We start from the raw sequence: 21,402 nt of genomic DNA, 5'->3' as shown, positions 1-21,402 counted from the left end.
AACAACCCAAGAAATAATGTTTACTATTTATTAATCATTATCTGTTCTGAGCTTTGCTATGGTTGCTTACAGATGGGCTCCCGCTACAAGAAGGCCTTGATTAGAGAGGAGATTAGAGAATCCCTTCATGGTTGGCGAAAGCGAGTGAAGGAGAAAGCAAAGCGTGAATCCTTACATCCATCTTCAACATCTGCAAAATCAGAAAATGCTTTGAAGTCTGGTAGCAGGGACAGAGATGAAAGTGGTATTGAATCAACTGCATATTCTCTTTCACAGAGCCCCCAGAATGTGACGGAGAGATGTAGAAGCCTACCAAGAGAGATATCCATAACTTGCCAAACAGAGAACACGGAGGAGGATTCTATTCATGAGGAAGTTCAACAAGAAGAAGATTTGGGCTCACATTCTTCTGTATATTCTTGTACTGCAGAAAACAATGCATTGCCATTTGAAGCAAATGTAATGGATGATGACGACACTGATGAGGATGGTGACGACACTGATGAGGATTCAACAGACAAGCATCTACTTGGCTCTGGTCCATCAAACAATGGATTGGCATTTGAATTGGGTGTTTTAGATGATGATAACATTGATGAGCAGCATCTTCTCGACCCCTCTGAAATTCCCTAAGTTTCTCTAACCTTGAATATGCATCTTTGGGAATCTTGAGGAGAAACAAGACCAAAATTCAGAAAGAAGCGTAAAAAGTAGAAACCTAACTGCAGCATCAATTACGTTGTAGCTTTATGCAAAATAGAGGCCGATGAATTTAAAAATGTTAAACAGGAAATCTCTTTCCAATCTGAATTTCAAAGAATGAAGAATTGATTGTTTGATAAAAATTAAAATCCCATAATATAAAATATAGACCATTTCATGCAATGAGGACAAAGATGCATTTTTTGCATCAAGATTTTCCAAAATCATCTTTTTATACAAAATTTATTTTGTTAAATCTTTCAATACATAAAGATTGCAGTGTTTATGCTTTTCTCCTCGTATTGCCAATAAGAATAGAACACCAGATGAGAGAATATAATTATTTGTAGAGCAGGATTTTAGAAAATGTGAGGGAATCACTTGGCAATTCGCAAGTGTTCTCACAATATCTTACATCTCAAAGAACAAATGCAGCATCTACCAAATGCAAAAGACTAATTTATTTTGTTCCATATCCACCGAACAAGAACTCAGCTGTTCCTCATCATTCTACTTACTTCGCAGATAGAAAAGGTTAAATTTAATCTGCCCATTTGGTGTTCATGGAATGATTCTGCATATATCCAGATCTACGCATACACTGAATGGGATCTAATGAATTTTGGAAATCTCTACAGCTGGTGATTTTGTTTTACAAGACAACGTGGTTTGTATCCTTGATAATTTAGGTTTTATGTTAATAAATGGATATATTCCATTAGTAAATCTTTACTCTATTATCACGGGTTTTATTGACCACTAAGCATATATTAATATGCATCGTAGTTAGTCCCAGGAATTGATATTTTGCATTTTTTCTCGTTTTCGTTGTATTCAGTTGCAAATTATCCTTTTCAAAGGGATGCATTAATGGGTACACTGGTAAGTTGAACGTTTGGGTAATGCCTTCTGACGTTAATTCTGCATATACCCTTCCCTCTTTGACAACCAGTGGTGAGTGCATTTCAGTATAAGTTCTAGAGACTCTAGGGACATGGGAAATCCTGCGGCTCCTTGTAATCTGCTTCTTGCTATATTTTGAACACAAGGCGTTGCATTCTCTACTGAAGTCATCAACATCGACATGCCTTCGAAATTGTTGATTAATGCCAAGCTTAAGTTAGAGAATTGCTAACTTCTGTTTGCTTCTTGGTTTCTATTCACTTTCGTGAGAACACTCATATATATATTTGTGAATACTTGTAAAGCTGAGATTGATGAACTAGTGTGTCAGGACTTTAACGATTGAAGCATTGAGATGTTAAAATCCAGTTTGAATTTAAAATCTTTCAAGATCCATTGTATAAAAGTTTTTTATCTGAGTTTTTTAGTTTCATGTTGTTATTTGGCTTCTTGATTTTTTATTTGAGTTAATTTTTATCAGTTAAAAACGCATTGGCTTGGTTAAAAATGCGTTAGTTCGGGTTACCTACATGTAATGGGAGCCAGAATTAGGAACCGGACCCAGGTAGTTCTCCAATACCCTCTATACATCAAATGGGTCCTAATAATTTCATTTTAGGGTTATGAATCATATGGTTAGTAGTATCTATTTCCTTTTTAATATAATTATAACTTGATTCATGTTTGAGTGAAAAAGGGTTGAGGCACAATTCAGTTTAGTGTGACATTCATTTCAATAAATTCAGAGTTATATTATGCATTTGTATTAAAAATTTGGTTTTGGTTTCATAGGAACTTGAAGAGGATCACCTCAATGTTTACACCTCCCAATAGGTCTTTTGATATAATGAATGCCAATCGTATGAACATATGAAATTTCCCAAGTCTAATGCACGGTTAATAAAGGGAGGGACACCAACTCTTTCTCACATGTCTCTAACAAGCATGGTGTCGATTGAAACTTTTAAATATTATTCTTTTGTATTTCCCATTGCTTATGTGATAGTATCCCTAGTTTAGATTAATGGAAGCCAAAGCTTGACCACATTGAGATTTAAAATTGTAAACATTCTATGTTAAATTGTTTAAAACTTCAAACATGGTGAGTTTGAGATTTTAATTACATTATTGTTTTTAAAATCAAAGGATTTAAATACTATTTATAGATTTTCCCTATTTCTTAAGGACACTTATTAACCAATTTAGTACATAAACTCGTTTTTCTCTTTGACGCGATGCATATGGGACATTTTTAAGTCTTTTATTTTTTTAATTGAGTGGAAGATTGAACGCAATGGTCCAATAGTTGTGCCCCTTATGCTTTTCTCTCTTATTTATTTTCATTGTTCATTGTTTGTGTTTAATGGTATTTAGTATATTGAGTTCAATCACATGGTCAATGTGAAATAATTATGTCCATTGTCAAATAAATAATAATAAATAATAGAGGTGATTATTGTGCCCATCTCTCCATAGGTTTGTAGTTGGGTCTATGGGTTACTTCCCCAATGTGAGTTGATGTGAATGAGTTTGGTTCTTAGTTTGCATGTTTATACTAATGAATCTCATTTTCACCCAACTTACATTTTGGTGAACTTAACAAGTTCGTTGCATAATTTTTGATTTGTATGTTAACATATTAGTTTTATTGCATATTTTTATAGTTAAGAGACATTAATTGTTCAAATCTATCATTTATATACTCTTAATTAAGTGGTTAATTGATCATTTTCTTGAGAAATTGTATTGTTTAATAACTTCTTTTGCTATAATTACTTGCATTATGAATTGTATATGAGGCATTGTGAATATAAATATATTTTCTTAGCATTCCCTTCTTGTTGTATGTGTTTCATTACCCTTTGTCCCAAATCCAATACAATGGTGAGAAGAAGTTATAGACTTATGGCCTCCCAATGTTTAAATACTAAGGGTCTTGAGCTTGAGTTGACTAAGTTATTCCCTAGGAGCTTGAGTGAATCCTCTTTTCCTACACATGACATGCTTAACATTGTTGATAATCCCCCCCTTCATGCTTCTCATGACGGCGGTGACTCTTCAACTCGACTGACTATTGAACAATTGGGGAAGCTTGACAAGCAATTGGAAGATCTTCAACAATTTGAGAGTAAAAAATGCTTGAAAATCCCATTGATCGAGGGTTTAAGAAGGTTGATTCAAATTAGTGTAGGAGAGGTCAAGTATTCATATTTTCAAGCATTCAAGATGGCATCCATGATGAAATTTATGTGAAGACATGCATGAGATCCTATATAGAAACGTTAATCTTTCCTGAAGACTTCAAGGAAAGAGAGATTCATGAATGAAGGTATAACATTTCATTTTGAGACCTAGTCTTTCACCTACAAGGGTTAACTCTCTTTTCTATTTGTTCATCATTAAAGGGTTAATTTTGAAATTGATCTTTGACCTAGCCAAACTCCTATCAACCCAACATCATTTTACCCCTCTTGTGTCTATAGGTTTTAGATTTTAGTAGAGAAGGATTATAGATTCAAAAAGTGTAGACTGAGACAATCATTGAACAATGGTCGTCTATTTTTCAAAAACAATTCAAGAGGACATTCCGAGAACACATATTGATCCTAAATCTATTATTAATATTTGCATTCGACACCTTTAGGATTAGGGCACTTGTTGACATAGTCCCTCTCTTTCAGGCTCAAATTGCAAACATATGTTCCTTTGTGTTCCCTATTCCTAGATATGTACTTAGATTCTACATATTTGATTCGTAGCTTTCTTTTTATGCCGATTACTCTCAATTTTGCATCATTAGCCCTAGTTCTTGCATTTAATCATGCTATCTTATCTAATTGCATCTATTTTCAGCAAGGAAGCAACCAATCATTGTTCTTGACTATCCCATAGGTCTCAAGTTGGGCCTATTGGTTATATCCCCAATGTGATTTGATGTGAATATATGTTTGGTTATTAGTTTGCATGTTTATGTTGGCAATTGACACTCAATTGGTTGGTTTCACTATGTTGTCATTGATGGCAACATGGTATCTTGTTCTGGCTTCATGTTTTGGTTTAGTGTTGTGTCAACATACACTTCACCAGCACCGCCACCGCCATTGGTAGGATAGAAGGATTTCTTTGGTTATCAGCAATGAAGGCTGACATGGTTTAGAATATGGTTATCGGTATTGGAGGCCGACATCTCTTGGATCCAACATTGGCAATTGATTTTGATATTCATGTATTTATGTTATCTAGTCGACACGTAACTTGATATTGTATATATCTTTGTAAGCCGACATAAGGCATGATAAATTGTATAGGGTATATAGGTTAGTTGGATTAGATCATTTTGATATGACGATGATGATGATGGTTGTAATAGGAGATTATGGAAAATATGATATGATGCGAAATATATCAGAGAGATCATGTATGTGAGGATATTTATGTATTATTCTGATAAAGGGTTTAGGGTTTCAGACCGGAACAAACATAGCTTAACCAAAACTATATTCTAGAATAGAAGATGCTATCTTAGTAGTTCACTCACTTCTCCGGATTCTAGTCTGGATGTATATGTAGTCAGTGAGGCTCCTTTTGTGATTGAGAAGTGCGCTCTAGGCTGTAAGCCTTCCTGCAAGTGTATGCCCCTTATATTTTGTAATATCTCTTCATATGGCTAGTGAATTGATATTGTGGGTCACAAATCCCATCGTGGTTTTTCCTCTTTGAGGTTTTCCACGTATAATTTTATGTGATGTTGTTCACTTATGTGATTGGCTTATTGGTTGCTTTACTTCTTTCAATTCCGTATGTACCGGTATAGCGGTTGGTGTATGCATGTTTTAATAAGGCTAAAATTGTTCTTTCCAGTATAACACTAATTCACCTCTCCTCTCAGTGTTATTGGATTCCAACAATTGGTATCAGAGCCTTGTGCCTCAGAGGAAGTTTAACAACTTGAGGGAGATCCTGAATCCAGAATCCATGGACATTGGCTTGGAGAAGCAACTTGAGATGACACTTGAAGATTATGATGCTGAAAGGTTGAAGAAATTAAAGCTACAAGATGAATCGAATTTTTCTAAGGAATTCATTCTTGTCCTACAGGAGAGGCTGTCATCTGTTCAAGCTAGAAGGAAGGAACTTTTGCAAAATCAGGATGATGAAGATAAAGATGCACTTAAGGAACAATGTCAGAAACTGAGTCAGGAGAACATGGTCATGAGAAATGAAATGCAAGCTATAAGTATCAGAATGTCTAAGGAGATTGAAGACTGAAAGAAGAAGGAAGAAAATCTTGTTGTATCCCTTAAGAACAAATTTGAAAGGAAGAAAATCTTGTTGTATCCCTTAAGAACAAATTTGAAGAATGTGGTAGGTTGGTTCATGAGAATGATATGCTGAGAACTGATTTAGTACAATCCCAGAGTAATAAACAAGAGCTTGAGAGTGATGAATACTAAGAGGGGGGGGTGAATTAGTATGCCAAAAATCTTTGTACTTAAACACTTTGCTAGACTAACAGTAAATCGGTAAAACAATTTAGCAGACAAACCGATTAGCACACATGCAAACCAAATAGAAAATAATGCATTCACCCACAGAAGCACAGACACCATAACACAAGAGATTTTGACGTGGAAACCCAAATGGGAAAAACCACGATGAGATGGAACTCACAAGTAACTATCTGCAGAATAGGAACCAGATCGGTTAAGGTCATACAATGTTCTTTACCAGAACAAATCCTGTTAGGAATCTCAATCTCTGTTAGGAGATAAGTCCGATTAAAGACTACCTTGCTAGAGGATTTTAGATCCACAGATGTGAACCACCTTGTTAGAGGATTTACAAAAGGCTTTTTGGGCCTACCCGGTTAAGGGCTTCAGACTTGTCGAAGATGTGAGTAATCAACAAGTGAGTGATCTAGCTAATAGCACAGATTGCTTGGTTAGATCCTTGATAGCTCATTCCTAATGCATTCCAGCATTATTTCAGTCTTCTACACATTCATACTCTCTCTAACTCATCAACCACCTTAAACCCTAGCAACAACCTAAAACCCTAGACATGATGTCCTTATAAAGGAATCTGATTTCATGTCGGTCCAATAGGATTACAATACACTTTCCTAGGTTCAATGCATCTAGACATATTCTGTACCACGACACAAAAAGCACCGTTGAAGTGTCGGCACCGTCAAACAATCGGTGGATTGTAACTCATCACAAAATGCTGGTTGGTAACTCATCACGGAGTATTACTGATTCATACAAAATACCGATTTAAGCAAAATACCGGTTGCTGGTTTGACAAAATGAAGGTTGGGAAATATGTGTTTTGCCGCTTTGATCCTTCGTACCGCTTGAGATCCTCGAACGGCTTGGGGTCAACATACTGCTTCAGATTGGTAATCACTTTCTGCAAAACACCAATAGTCTAAGGACTATAATGCATCATACCAGTTGGAACAAGTACCGGTTGAGCTTTAACTTATACATACAAAAGTGATCTCAATGCAAGTGTGTGTCCATCAATGACAATCACAACATAATCATCAAAAATGCTAACAATCTCCCCCTTTGGCATTGATGGCAACACTTAGGAAATTTTGACATCTAAGTGTTTTACAACAAAAATATGCCAGAATCAAAATTACTCCGACTAAGCATATACACTATCCCTTTTGCAGAAAATACAATGTATACTACTTCTTAACAGAAATAACATGAAAGTATATATCAAAAAATTCAAAATTTATGCTTCTCCCCCTTTGCCAACAATGACAACAAAATATTACAGACTAACCCCTGTTTCATTAGTATTAAAGGAATAAGCGTTTATGACAATAAGGAATAAAACTTGTCAAAAACTGATTTGAAGTCCTGCAAAAATTGTTTCATAGATAAGGACCAGGACTCAAGTAGGGAGGTAGCCACTTCCTTCTCTGTCTGCATCTGGGAGGCCTGTTCTTCCATGGTGTCTATTGTGCTCATCTCTTGAGTCACCGTTAAAGCATCCAGATTGAGATAACATTTCTGAAGGATCTGTAGGCATGGGAGTAGAACCAGTTGGAGTTCCTGCAAATCTCGAGTCCGGTTACTTATTTCCAACTCTATTTTGGCAGACTGGTTATGAAACCAGTGAACGCTTTGCCCATAAGTTGTAAAAGAGTTATACGACAGCTTGAAGGTACTCATATATAAATGCAAGTCAGTTTGAAGCTTTTGCTTCTGTACAAGCACATCATCATAGAAGAGACGGGGTTGGCAAATCTTCCTCAGTAGTAGATTCCCCTCATCCAGAGCATTCCTTATGTCTTTTTGTGCTTTTTGTAGTTCAGACCGGAGCTCATTAAGCTTCTTCATCAGGGCAATGTTGAGAGCCTTTTGATGCTCTTTCTTGGCATTTGCCTCTGCTACCTCTTCTAGGCTCTGCACCTGATCATCCACTACTGTGCATAGGAGCTTCAATTGTGCCAATGATGAATTAGCAATGGGAAGGTTTGTGCCGGGTAACAAACCGGTAAGAGTGTCCACCGTAGCTTGGATCATATCTTCCTCCTTCTTCCTCCTTAACACTTCAAGGCGTTCTTGAGCAACCTTAATGCTTTGTAGCAGCTCCATTTCGTTTGCAGACTGGAGGTCAATAGGACTGGTGAGGTCAGTCGGTTTGGCTTGACTGTTAGTTGCCTTTGGAGTCTTCATCTGCGTACTCTTTTCCGCTTCTTCTTCCTTGTCCTCCTCTGCCTTCTTCTTCTCTGCTTCTTTTCTCTTTTCCTCTTCCTTATCCTCCTCTGCCTTCTTCTTCTCTGCTTCCTTCCTCTTCTCCTCTTCCTTTTCTTCCTCTTCCTTCTTCTTCTCTGCTTCCTTTCTCTTCTCCTCTTCCTTTCTTTTCTTCTCATCCTCTTTTCTCTTTTCTTCCTATTTCCGTTTCTCCTCATCTTCTTCCTTTTTCTTCTTCTCTTCCTTATCCTCTTCTTCTTTCTTCTTCTTTGCATATTCTTGTTTCTTTTTCTCTTCATCCTCTTCTCTTCTTTTCTTCTCATCCTCTTTTCTCTTTTCCTCCTGTTTCCATTTCTCCTCATCTTCTTCCTTTTTCTTCTTCTCTGCCTGTTTCTTTGCTACCTCTTCCTGTTTGTCCTCTGCTTGCTTTTCAACCTGTTCAACCTGCTTCTCTTGTCCTGTTGCTTCAGATGGTGTGTCTTGCACAACATCTTCTACATCGAGAGCATCAACATCAATAGTCTCTGTAGGTTCAACAACTAGGTTTCCTTCAGTATCAAACACTTCATCTGGTTTTGTTATTGCCGGTTCTTGCTCAGCCTTCCTATTGGCTTCAGCCACTCGATGCATCTTAAGAGCTTCTTAAGCAAGAGTGTGTGTATTCTTGAGCACTTCTTGACCTTTTCCTTCTAGTAACAAGAGTCTTCTTCTTCTCATGAAGAAGAGGCCTTTGTATTTATTCATAACTTCAAACAGTTCTGAATTTGATACATCAGGAAAATGTTGAGCAAAAATTTTCTCTCTCATTTCTTGTTCCTTTTCTATGGCAATGTGCCATTTATTGTCTAAGGAATTATACTAAGAATCTGGTGTCTCAGATCTAATTTCTGAAGGCGACCAGTCATTAACACATAAGTACTTAATGATTTCTTGTTCAACTGCTTCCTTTTCATCATCATTGAAATCATCAAAACAATCAATCAAATCATTCAACACTTTTCTTCTAATATTTTTGATAGTTCTTTGACAATGTGTCAAAGGTTTGTAGAAGGAAATGTCAATATTTACCAGTGCCAATGATGCCGGTTCATTCTATGTCTTTTTCTTTGCTTGTCTTGTCTTCTTAGGTTTTTCCTCAGACACAGTTTCTTCTGAGTCCGGTGAGTTATTCCTTGTCTTCCTCTTTCTCTTGAAGACTTTGGCAAGTGCCGCTACCGGTTTCTTCTTTGTAGGTGATCGCTTGGTCACTTTGGGACTGACTGCAATAACCGGTGCCGATGCCGAAGACACTGCCTTTCCTTTCTTTTCAGGAGGTTCTACAACCGATGCAACCCTTTCCAGATAGGTGTCGGTTCTCTTTGCCTTAGGATCAAGAGGTGAGGTGATTAGGGTAGAAGCATACTCGTCCAACATATCATAAATCACCTCATAGCCCATAGGCTCTACTTCTTCCTGTCTGGGCTCAATGATCTCCATTATGCATTCATCCACATTGATGATAAAGTAGATATCCTCTTCATATTTCTTGACAATATCACTGGATATCCTCATCCTCAGACTCATCTTGCTTCTGAACTCATCAAAGTACTTGTTCATAACTTTAGGGTAGCCAGTTCCAACTACTTGCAGGCTTTCTTTGATTTGCTTGGTAACCGGTTGGTCCGCAGACCACTGAATATCTCCCACTCCGGGGAAGTAACCTTGGAAGTAGAAAAATAGTCCTACTAGTAGTTGTCCAAACTTGAATTTTAATGCATTATCCTGTTTGATTGATTTAAGATTCAACATGAGTTGCCTTTGCATACCGATGCAGAGGTCAAATGATGCATCTTCCTTGATCATCTGGTAAGCGACATTTACCACTGCAACAGATACAGAGTTAATTCTGCTGGCATGGAACGTCCGGTATCCAATCACCATGCACGCATATTTCACGAGGTCATCCTTGATGGAATTAATAGTCATTCCTCATGAGTCGCTCACTGAACCAGTGAGCTTGGTCATTTCAGTCTTGATGATCTTCCTCAGGGTTGGCACTTCACCGACGTTGCAGAAACCGGTGATGGCATGAACAACTTGTGGTGTGATATCATGCGTTCTCTCTAGGTACATCTTGTCACCATGAACTCTGCTCAGAATGATTCTAATGTGGTCATATATGAAATCCTCTAGGAAGTAAACCGCATTGTGAAGTTTCTTCTTCTCCAAAATGCTATACTCCGGTTTGATCATTTTATCTTTCCCACAGAATAGACCTAGCTGCAAGTGGATTGCTAGAGACCCTAGGTCTTCAAGTTTACAGTCTATATAATCAGATATTCCTTCTTCCACTATTACTTCAACAGGAACTTGTGACAAGGCATTGTATTTGGACTTGCGTTGAATGAAGCTTACTGAATCGACAGATGCACTAGAGCTAGTATGAGATGCAGAAGCCATGATAAAAACAGAAAACTCGAGAAATACCTTTCGAAAATCAAGAATTTAGGGCTTTCAGATTCTACTTTGCCTCACACTTCGTCGGTTGCAGAATCACCGCTTTGTGTTCTTCTCTTGATCGTTTGTAATTTGCTTTTGAATTTCCTTTAAGGTTTCTAAATTTCTCTGAATCATAGCACAAATCACTTTTTCATCGCTCTGCACTTGAAAACCTTCTTCGCTCGAAAAATGATAGTGAGAAATGATTTGAAAATTCCTTTAAAGCATATTCCTCACCAACCGTAATTAATGCTCCACCGTTAGGGCGTAAACCCTAATTTACCTTTTACTATTTTCAGTCTTCCGCCAAATGATAGGTATCACATACTGGTTAAGGTCTTTTACAGGTGTAAACCAGGGGTTTGAAGCATTTCGCCGGTTGCTCCCCCTAAGCTTTTCTGATGTTTAGTTTGCCGGTTCTGTTATTTCCACACTAGGTGCAGAAACTGGTTCTTCTTGTAGGTTTCTTCTTCCAGGTTTTGTTCATATCCACTTGAACAGTGTCAATATCAATCTTTCCTTCCAGAGTGACCGATATGTCATCCGATATGTTCTTTCTTGATCTGCAGAATCTGGCAATGTGACCCGGTTTGTTGCAATGATAGCAGACCATTCCAGGTGCTCTCCAAGGTCCATTATTCATGTTGCCATTCTTCCTCCTGCATGTTGCAGCAGTGTGACCATGATCATGACAAATCAAACAATTTGCTCTCCATTTGGTTGCCGCTTGATAGCCACCACTTCTTGACTGATGATTGAAGGCATTAAACCGGTTGTGATTCCGATTCACAAAAGGTTCAAGACCAACTCCTTGAGTCCTCTGAGGATATCTTCCAGTGTTGTTCATAACAGACCTGCATTCAGATGCTCTATGCCCAAACTTGTTGCATGCATAACAATTACCATTGAATTTATAGGATCTAGGCTTATCATTTAAAAAATAAGAAAAATTATTGTAAGTCTTACTCCTACACACATTGGCAGTATGTCCTTCTTTAAGACAGTTAACGCAAACAGGTTTGAACTTTTGCTTACCTTTATCCTTTGATGCCGATTGTTTCTTTAATGCTCTAGCATTTGTACCAGAGGTCTCACCTTCCTCATGATTGGAATAACCAAGTCCATCAGTATTCTTGACAGGTTTGGCAGATTCAAGCTTTTGCTCTAGCTTGACAATACTCTTGTTGAACTTAGCAAGTATTTCCTTTGACTCAGAGAGTTCTTTGGAAATAACAACATTTGTTTCCATCAAGTTTTCATTTTCAAAGATGGCAATGTTCAGTTCTCCTTGCATGTCTTCCTTTTCCACTTTGCTCGCATAGAGTTGAGCAGTTAGGGCACTGATCTCTTGCTTCAGCTTGGAGTTTTCATGATCTTTGTCTTTGACCAGATCTTCAGCTTTCCTCCGGTTCTCAAGCTCTTGACACATTCGAATAGTTAGTCCTTCCAATTCTTTTTTTAGGTTGGAATTTGATTCACTCAGCTTTTCTACTTCTTGAATCAGGGCTTCCATGTCCGCTTCATCAGAAGAACTATTTTCGGATAGCTCCATCAGATTTTCAGCATGTTCTCTCCTCTTTGCTTGAGATGCCTTATATTTGACCATAAGATCATCATAGGCTTGCTCAGACTGAGTGAGTCGATGAGTAAGTTCCTTCAATGTGTATTCCCCCATATCTCTTTCCAAGTGGTTAAACCTATAGAAAGGTAGGCTCTGATACCAATTGATGAATACTAAGAGGGGGGGGTGAATTAGTATGCCAAAAATATTTGTACTTAAACACTTTGCTAGACTAACAGTAAACCAGTAAAACAGTTTAGCAGGCAAACTGGTTGGCACACATGCAAACCAAATAGCAAATAATGCATTCACCCACAGAAGCACAAACACCATAACACAAGAGATTTTGACGTGGAAACCCAAATGGGAAAAACCACGGTGAGATGGAACTCACAAGTAACTATCTGCAAAATAGGAACCAGACCGGTTAAGGTCATACAATGTTCTTTACCAGAATAGATCCTGTTAGGAATCTCAATCTTTGTTAGGAGACAAGTCCGATTAAAGACTACCTTGCTAGAGGATTTTAGATCCACAGATGTGAACCACCTTGTTAGAGGATTTACAAAAGGCTTTTTGGGCCTACCCAATTAAGGGCTTCAGACTTGTCGAAGATGTGAGTAATCAACAAGTGAGTGATCTAGCTAATAGCACAGATTGCTTGGTTAGATCCTTGATAGCTCATTCCTAATGCATTCTAGCATTACTTCAGTCTTCTACACATTCATACTCTCTCTAACTCATCAACCACCTAAAACCCTAGCAACAACCTAAAACCCTAGACATGATGTCCTTATAAAGGAATCTGATTTCATGTCGGTCCAATAGGATTACAATACAATTTCCTAGGTTCAATGCATCTAGACATATTTTGTACCACGACACAAAAAGCACCGTTGAAGTGTCGGCACCGTCAAACAATCGGTGGATGGTAACTCATCACAAAATGTCGGTTGGTAACTCATCACAGAGTATTACCAGTTCATACAAAATGTCAGTTTAAGCAAAATACCGGTTGTTGGTTTGACAAAATGAAGACTGAGAAATATGTGTTCTGCCGCTTTGATCCTTCATACCGCTTGAGATCCTCGAACCGCTTGGGGTCAACATACCGCTTCAGATCGGTAATCACTTTCTGTAAAACACCAATAGTCTAAGGACTATAATGCATCATACCGGTTGGAACAAGTATCGGTTGAGCTTTAACTTATACATACAAAAGTGATCTCAATGCAAGTGTGTGTCCATCAATGACAATCACAACATAATCATCAAAAATGGCAACAGAGAGACAAATGATAATTCTGAGAGAAGATCTAACTACTGCAAGTGAGTATAAAGAAAAATTCAAGATTAGCTGAGCACAACTAGATGAGTTATTAAAGAGACAAAGATAGATTGGAGATCCCAGTGGACTTGGATTTGAGCAAGGACAAAGTTCTGGTACTGCTAATGAAGATCAAAACCATAAGGCACCGGTAAGGCAGTTTAATGCTTATAAATTTAAAGGTAGATGTTTTGTTTGCAATAAATTTGGTCACATGGCTAGGCAATGTAGAAATAGAGAAAATCAGAAGCCTGATTCTGTTCCCAGTAAATGTTCTAAATGTCATAAGTATTGTCATAAGACAAAAGATTGTAGAATGAATGCTAAATGCTATGCATGTGGAAAATTTGGACATATGGCTAATCAGTGCAGGTCAAGCAATTTCACCGGTTTTAGCAAAGCAATTCAAAGGAATAATGTTACATGTTATGCATGTAATAAGGTTGGACATATTGCTAAATTTTGTAGAAGCAGAAATCCACCAATTGGTAATGGAGGATCAAATGAGAAATGGAAAGAAAATGTCCATGAAATCTGGCAAGATCATATCCAGAGATGGGTCAGGTAGACTGAAGAACAATCAACAAAAGGGAATGCATTGGTTACTTATCCAACAAAGGAGGTTGCTCCTGCACTAGCAGGAAGCTCAACCGGTAACTGAGGGAGATGCCTTAGGGGTAGGCAAAATTCATGAAGATTTTGCATATGCCCCGGGAAGAGGTTCTAGAAAATGTTCCAGACATTGGAGATTCTTATCCGACATAGAGATGTTCTATTCGAGATCCGGTATCTTTCACCAACAGTCATTGATGTGAATGAAATATTAGGGTTTTTCTTGGAGCATAAAAGGTCTAATTCACTTCATTCTTGATCACCTTGCATTCAGAGCGATTTGGCAATGATTAAGAGTGACCCAGAGCGATCAAAGTCTATTCAGTGTGATCTGATATCTTGTTGAGTGATTTCACTACCGACTGGAAGAGTTTGTTAGGGTTTTTCACCAGAAGCGATCATTAGGTATTTTTCTTTAATCATGGAAGCGAGATAATCATATATTCCTATCTTTGTTGCAAACCTGGCTGTTGTAGAGGTCAAGGACCATCCAAGGACAATTTTCAAGCGGTATCCACATGTGGCTACCTTGGATGATTTGGTTGGAGCATTTTCTTGTGTTTCAAAGGGAGTTGTTTATGTCAAAGATGTTAGGGTATACATACATTGTCACATTGAGGATTTAGGAACATCGAGGATAAAGGACATGTACATGAGCGAGCTTATGGGAGATTATGGAAAGATCAAACCAGAATACAAGCACATTGAAGACTTAGGGTTTACCGAAATTATGGACATTCCAGAATTCAAAGATGAAATCATTAGGTATGTTTTGAGCATAGTTCATGGAGAGTTTATTTAGTTGGATAGACCTTACAAGATCACCAAGGAAGCCATCAGGGCTCTCACCGGTTTGCCACAGCCTGGGCAACATCCAGATAAGAAGGTCTCTAATGACTATGCCAACAAAATCACTGACGCGACATATGATAGGAGATCTATGAGAATACACACTATCATCGACACAGACATCAAATTCGGTAGCATGATCACTGGTTACAAGGTAACTCAGTCAAACCGACTAAATTCTGTTTCTAATTCCTGCATTTTTGCAGCTTACAAAATGATAAGAGAAAATGAGAAACTAGATCTATGTGGTTGGATGTTAGATGAACTACTGATAAACCTAGGAAAGATTAAAGGTGAAAAGAAAGGAACTTTCTGGTATGGAAAATTAATTGTCTGCTTAATGCTATTTTTCATGAATTACACTCCCGGTTTTGGGAAGAGGCAATGGGCATTTGATATCCCGATAGGGAGACAATTGAAATACTCAATTGCTACTTTAGTCAGATAGAGAGATGATAAAGTATGGGGATATTTTAAGGGATTACAGAAGTCTATGAAATCTAGGGAAAGGGTTCCTAAGCATATTGTTGAAAAATACTCAACTGACATATGCTTCATGGTGAAGAAGGATGAAACACTTATGGAAGCGGTTAAGACCCGAAAGTTTTGGGTTGAGGAAATGGGTTATGAAGTTGATGGGCAGATCCTTGAGGCTTGTGCAAAAATGTTGATTGATGCACCTATTGATGTGGTTGAGAAGCCCCATGGTATTGCTAAGTAGAGGACTCAAGAGGTTGAAACAAAGTTCAATAAGAAGAAAAGAGAGAAGCAGGAAGGAAAAGCAAGCGAGTTTGTAGAGAAGGTTTCATAGGACATTAAAGCATTAATTGATGTTGTCCCAGAGAAAGGCAGAAAGAGGAAGGAACCTGAAGTACACATTGATCCTATTACAATAGAGTATACATCGGAGGATGATACACCCCTGACATTCAAAAGGGTTATAAGGAAGAAAACAAAAGAAACCAAGGCAGAGGTTAAAAGACAATCGGTTATAAAAGTTACTATCAAGTTACCGACATAGAAGAAAGCACCAAAAGTAACAACTTCAGCTCCATCCGGTACTGCAAAAAGGAAGAAGAAGGCTAACATTGATATGACAATTCAATCTGGTAATGTAACCATCATTCCACAAAAAACTTGTGCATAATTAGTTGATGAAATAACTAAGGATGGCATGTTAAAGAATATACAATTTTATTATGATTGTTTAGATAATGTTGAACAAAGAGAAGTAGAGGAGGAAGTTTTGTTATATTTGGATATTTATAAGAAAGCCTTGACAGAAATTGAAAACCAAATACCGACAAAATTATATGATATGCTAGATGCTAGAAGGCTATCGACAATACATGAAGACAAACACATAAAAATTCAAGACCTATTATCTGTTTGTGTTACTATTGTTCTAGAGGAAATGGAAAGGACACTTGAGGTGGTAGATAGAAAGGTCTTTAACAACAAACATAGAATAACCAGTCTTATGTTAGGAAGAGTAAATGAGATAATAAAGCAGATCCACAAGGCATGGGTTAAGTTCTTTGAAGAGAACAGAGGTTTATTTACTTCACCAAAATCAAAGAAGGATACTACAGACATCCCAGTTGAAGGGAAAGGAAAGGGTATTATGGGTGCTTCACCCTCAATTTTGAAGGACATTAAGATAATGGAAATTAAGCCCTCAGTAGATACACATGTACAGACAAACATTGAGATATCAAAAAATACAGAGAGTGAAAAGGTTGATATTGTACAAGATACTAATGTTGAGGACAACAATCCTCCAGATACAAATGTACAGGTTGAGGCTATAGTTCCTAGAGAAGAACCGATAGTTAGAGAGACTGCACCAAGTGGTGAAGCCACCGATGCAAGTGAGGAAGCTACAAAGGATAAATCATCTGAAGAGAAAAAAAGGGAATCCGACAGGGAACCGGTTGTAGATCCATCATTGTTATCAATTGACACCTCGAAGGCTGGAAAGAAAAACATAGCAGAGATGAGTCCTACTGAACTCATGATGATGGCTGCATAAAAATTGATGAAGCAGGGATCTACAGATAAAAGGATTATTGATCAGTCAATCACTGTTTTACACAAACTAGTCCTGAATTGCAAGCTTGACAGTGAAGCAAGCCCATCCGACAAACTTAAGATAATTACTGAGCACATTTCAAAGGATTTTCAATCCTTGCAATAGATTTTGAACCGACAAGAACTGGAGAGGTTCACTCAGGCTAAAAGAGCTACATTTGATCAAGTGATTGAATTTAAGAAGAAAAATATTGATGAGAAGGTGAAACTAATAGATAATTCTTTAAAGTGGTGTACAAATATATACAGGGTATGTTGTAACACAGATATACATACAGTGAATGTGGATAAAAAGATTAAGGAATCTCAAGGGAAAATTGTAAGTATAGCCAATTCTTTTGATGGATTAAATTCATTGACTACATCCATTGATTGTCAAATTTTGGTTTTGGAGGCCCAAATTTCTATTCTTGAGAAGGAAAAAGACAAAATCATAAGGAGAGCTAGAAGTCTTAGAGGCTTGGTGAGTCCCCGGTTAAATTCACTCAGTGTACATGAAAAAGAATGTATGGATATGGTTAGGAATTAGTCCACACCGACAGTGTTAAATGAGAAAGAATCATTTGCACATATGCTAAATGGACTTGTATCTATTTTCGTCACTTTCAAATTTGGCTGGGATACTTATCTTGAGCTATTGGAGAAGGAATATCCAAAATTTTTAAAATTTTTTAGGCTCCGGTAAGATATTTAGGGATATTCATTGAATGGTACCTTTCATTCTTTGTCCCGGTTTTGGATCTTTGGCATTCTTTTTGGGAATTTTTTTGTTGATGGCATTGATGTCAAAGGGGGAGTGATATAGATGTAAAAAAGAGTAGAAGTTGTATACATTAGGGGGAGTATAGACTACTTTTGATTATGATCATTGATGAATACTCAACTCAGGGGGAGCAGGAAGGATGAAACCGACAGATGAAGCCAAGACCATTTTTCACATGAGTGTTGCCATCAATGCCAAAGGGGGAGATTGTTGGAAATTGACACTCAATTGGTTGGTTTCACTATGTTGTCATTGATGGAAACATGGTATCTTGTTCCAGCTTCATGTTTTGGTTGAGTGGTGTATCGACAGACACTTCACTGACACTGACACCAACACTGGTAGGATAGAAGGATTTCTTTGGTTACCGACAATGAAGGTTGACATGGTTTAGAATATAGTTATCAGTATTGGAGGTCGACATCTCTTGGATCCGACATCGACAATTGATTTTGATATTCATGTATTTATGTTATCTAGCCGAAATGTAACTTGATATTGTATATACCTTTGTAAGCCAACATAAGGCATGACAAATTGTATAGGGTATATAGGTTAGTTGGATTAGATCATTTTGATATGATGATGATGATGGTTGTAATAGGAGATTATGGAATATGTGATATGATGCCAAATATATCAGGGAGATCATGTATGTGAGGATATTTATGTAAGGATTATTTCAGTAAAGGGTTTAGGGTTTCATATCAGAACAAATAGAGCTTAACTGGAACTGTATTCTGGCATAGAAGATGCTATCTTAGCAGTTCACTCACTTCTTCGGATTATAGTCTAGATGTATAAGTAGTCAGTGAGGCTCCTTTTGTGATTGAGCAGTGTGCTCTAGGCTATAAGCCTTCCTGCAAGTGCAACCCCCCTATATTTTATAATATCTCTTCATATGGCTAGTGAATTGATATTGTGGGTCACAAATCCCACCGTGGTTTTCCTCTTTGAGGTTTTCCACGTATAACTCTCTGTGTTATGTTGTTCATTTATGTGTTTGTCTTATTGGTTGCTTTACTTCTTTCAATTCTATATGTACCGGTATACCGGTTGGTGTATGCATGTTCTAACAAGGCTAAAATTGTTCTTTCCGGTATAACACTGATTCACCCCCCCTCTCAGTGTTATTGGATTCCAACAGTTTATACTACTGAACGCCATTTTCACCAATCAAAAAGTTTATGGTCCTATTCTTCCACCACCAAAAACATCTTCTCCTCCTCACATTTTTCATAGATGGGCTCATGATACTATTGAGGAGGCTAGATCTTTAATTGGAAATTCTTTAAGTTCTTGTCTCACCCATGCACAAACTTCTAGTACTAGTATTTATAATGGCTAGTTATAAGCCTACTTCCACACCACTTCTATTTGATCTTACTTTGACTACCATTTACACCACATTTACTGTCGATGCTACTTTTTACAAATAGTTATTTTGAAGTCTTTTATATTTGACCCACACTTAATATGATAGCACTTTTTTGGGATTGTATTCTACTTTTAGTATGATACTTATAAGAGTTATTAGAATGATGTCCATTTAGAATACCACATATTTTGGCAATTAGTACACATTATAAGATTCTTAGATGGTAGGCTTCATTTTAGGAGATTAGAATGGTGATCCATGACTCATGGAAATCTACTTTTTGGTAATCCTTTCCTTGGTTCTATTCTATGTCCATGGTCATATAAGAGTAAAAGTACTAATAAATTACCATCAATTTAAGTCAAGTATTAAGGTGTAGTACTTTCTTGTTGGTATGATGAATCAATGTGGATCTGAACAACTATTGAGGGGGGGGGGTGAATCAGTAGATGGAAAACTGACTAAACTTTCATCAAACTAAAAAACAACCTCCCAAGCCTATGTCAGAACTAACTGGTTCAAACACTGAACTACAAACTTCAATAGCAATGTTAGTTTACTGGTTTGACAGGCATATCAAAATAACAATATAAAAAATCTGAAAATCTCAAACCATTTAACCAAAACATCCAAATACTTTACTGACAAGAGTAAAAACACATTTCAGATTACTGCTGGTCAACTTGTCATATCTAAGTGGATTTAACAGTTAAGAAAATTATCCATATCAAACATAACCACAAAAACCATTCACCACTTGACACAATGATTTTGATGTGGAAACCCAAATGGGAAAAACCACGGTGGGGATGAATACCCAAAAGTATTCTGAACTCTTCTAGATTTCACCCCGTTAGGAGCCAAGCCTGTTAAAGCTTTTACAAAAAGTCCTGTTAGGAAAAGATCCTGTTAGGGATCACTCGATTAAGGGATTGACTATAATGCCCTATTAGAAGTAATACCCTATTAGGAGTAACCTCGGTAGAGTATTTGAAATCCAAGCTAATGGATCACCTAGTTAGAGGATTTAGATAACACTAATCCTGTTAAAGCTTACTCGGATAAGGGATTTGACTGTTGTAATTTTTAGAGACCAACAAGGGTTTACTAATCTAGTAAATAGCATTACTCTTCTTGATCAGATCCTTTTCATGCTTCTATCTGCCTTTACACATACTGTAAATACACCTTCTGGTTTGGCAACCAATCACTCTTACACTTAACCAAAATTGCCAACACTACAACAAAACAACTCATCGACCTTATAAGCAAAACAATAGGTTGGTAACACATCACAAACCTAAGATTTCATAGAGATTACAAACAAATTGGTTCAAGTATGACCGTTGGATTACATATCAATCATTTCACATTGTTCAAGACAACCTCGACTACTCCTTGATCACCGCTTCATCGATTCCTGTAACTCATCATGCGGTTTCCACTTCATGCAATGCACTCTCTCATTCCCAAGATAAAATCATTATGTCTATGCACCAAAAACCATTTGAAACTCTTCACATACAATAGGCATACGTGGCATAATCATTACCGTTCATCATTTGATCATAAACCAATACAACTGATTCACCAAGATCCATAAGTTAGGGTTTGGCACATCAACAAGTAGGGTTATCGGTTGATCTCATTGCTTCTTAAGTAATACCGGTTTCCTTCACTAGCTCACCTACTGGTTGCAAAACAACATCATTGCAACATTATTACCGGTTACAATTGACATCAATGACAACATAAAAGTTCATCAATGCAATCTTTAATCAAATTCCAATAATCTCCCCCTTTGGCATTGATGACAATACAAATATCAATACCCTTGATTGTGATGATTGAGAGTAATGCACATACACAAGTATAGGAATCCTGGTTTACATTTTACCATGTACTCTTCTTTAACTGAGTCTCCACGTCTTCAGCTGGTAACTGGCTATAGATATTATTTCTATCAATCATACAATTTTTCTCCCCATAATCATATAGTTCTTCTCCCCCTTTGACAACAAT

General features: G+C 37.3%; 1 protein-coding gene across 2 annotated transcripts in view; it reads left to right on the top strand.

Moving 5' to 3' along the window:
* LOC131072880 (MLO-like protein 4) overlaps window positions 1–885 on the top strand; it is a 67,661-nt gene extending 66,776 nt beyond the window's left edge. Inside the window, exon 15 of one of the 2 annotated variants that reach the window (XM_058009173.2) lies at window positions 73–885. In XM_058009173.2, the coding sequence (XP_057865156.2) occupies window positions 73–633 (561 nt within the window). In that variant the 3' untranslated portion in view covers window positions 634–885. The remainder of the gene's footprint in view (window positions 1–72) is intronic. The other variant, XM_058009174.2, reaches the window with a different exon arrangement.
* Window positions 886–21,402: the final 20,517 nt, after the last annotated feature.

The sequence above is a fragment of the Cryptomeria japonica genome, chromosome 11, assembly GCF_030272615.1.
Source record: "Cryptomeria japonica chromosome 11, Sugi_1.0, whole genome shotgun sequence".
Lineage (NCBI taxonomy): Eukaryota > Viridiplantae > Streptophyta > Pinopsida > Cupressales > Cupressaceae > Cryptomeria > Cryptomeria japonica.
The sequence above is the reverse complement of the archived record's forward strand: the minus strand, read 5'-3'. Positions and strand labels throughout refer to the sequence as shown.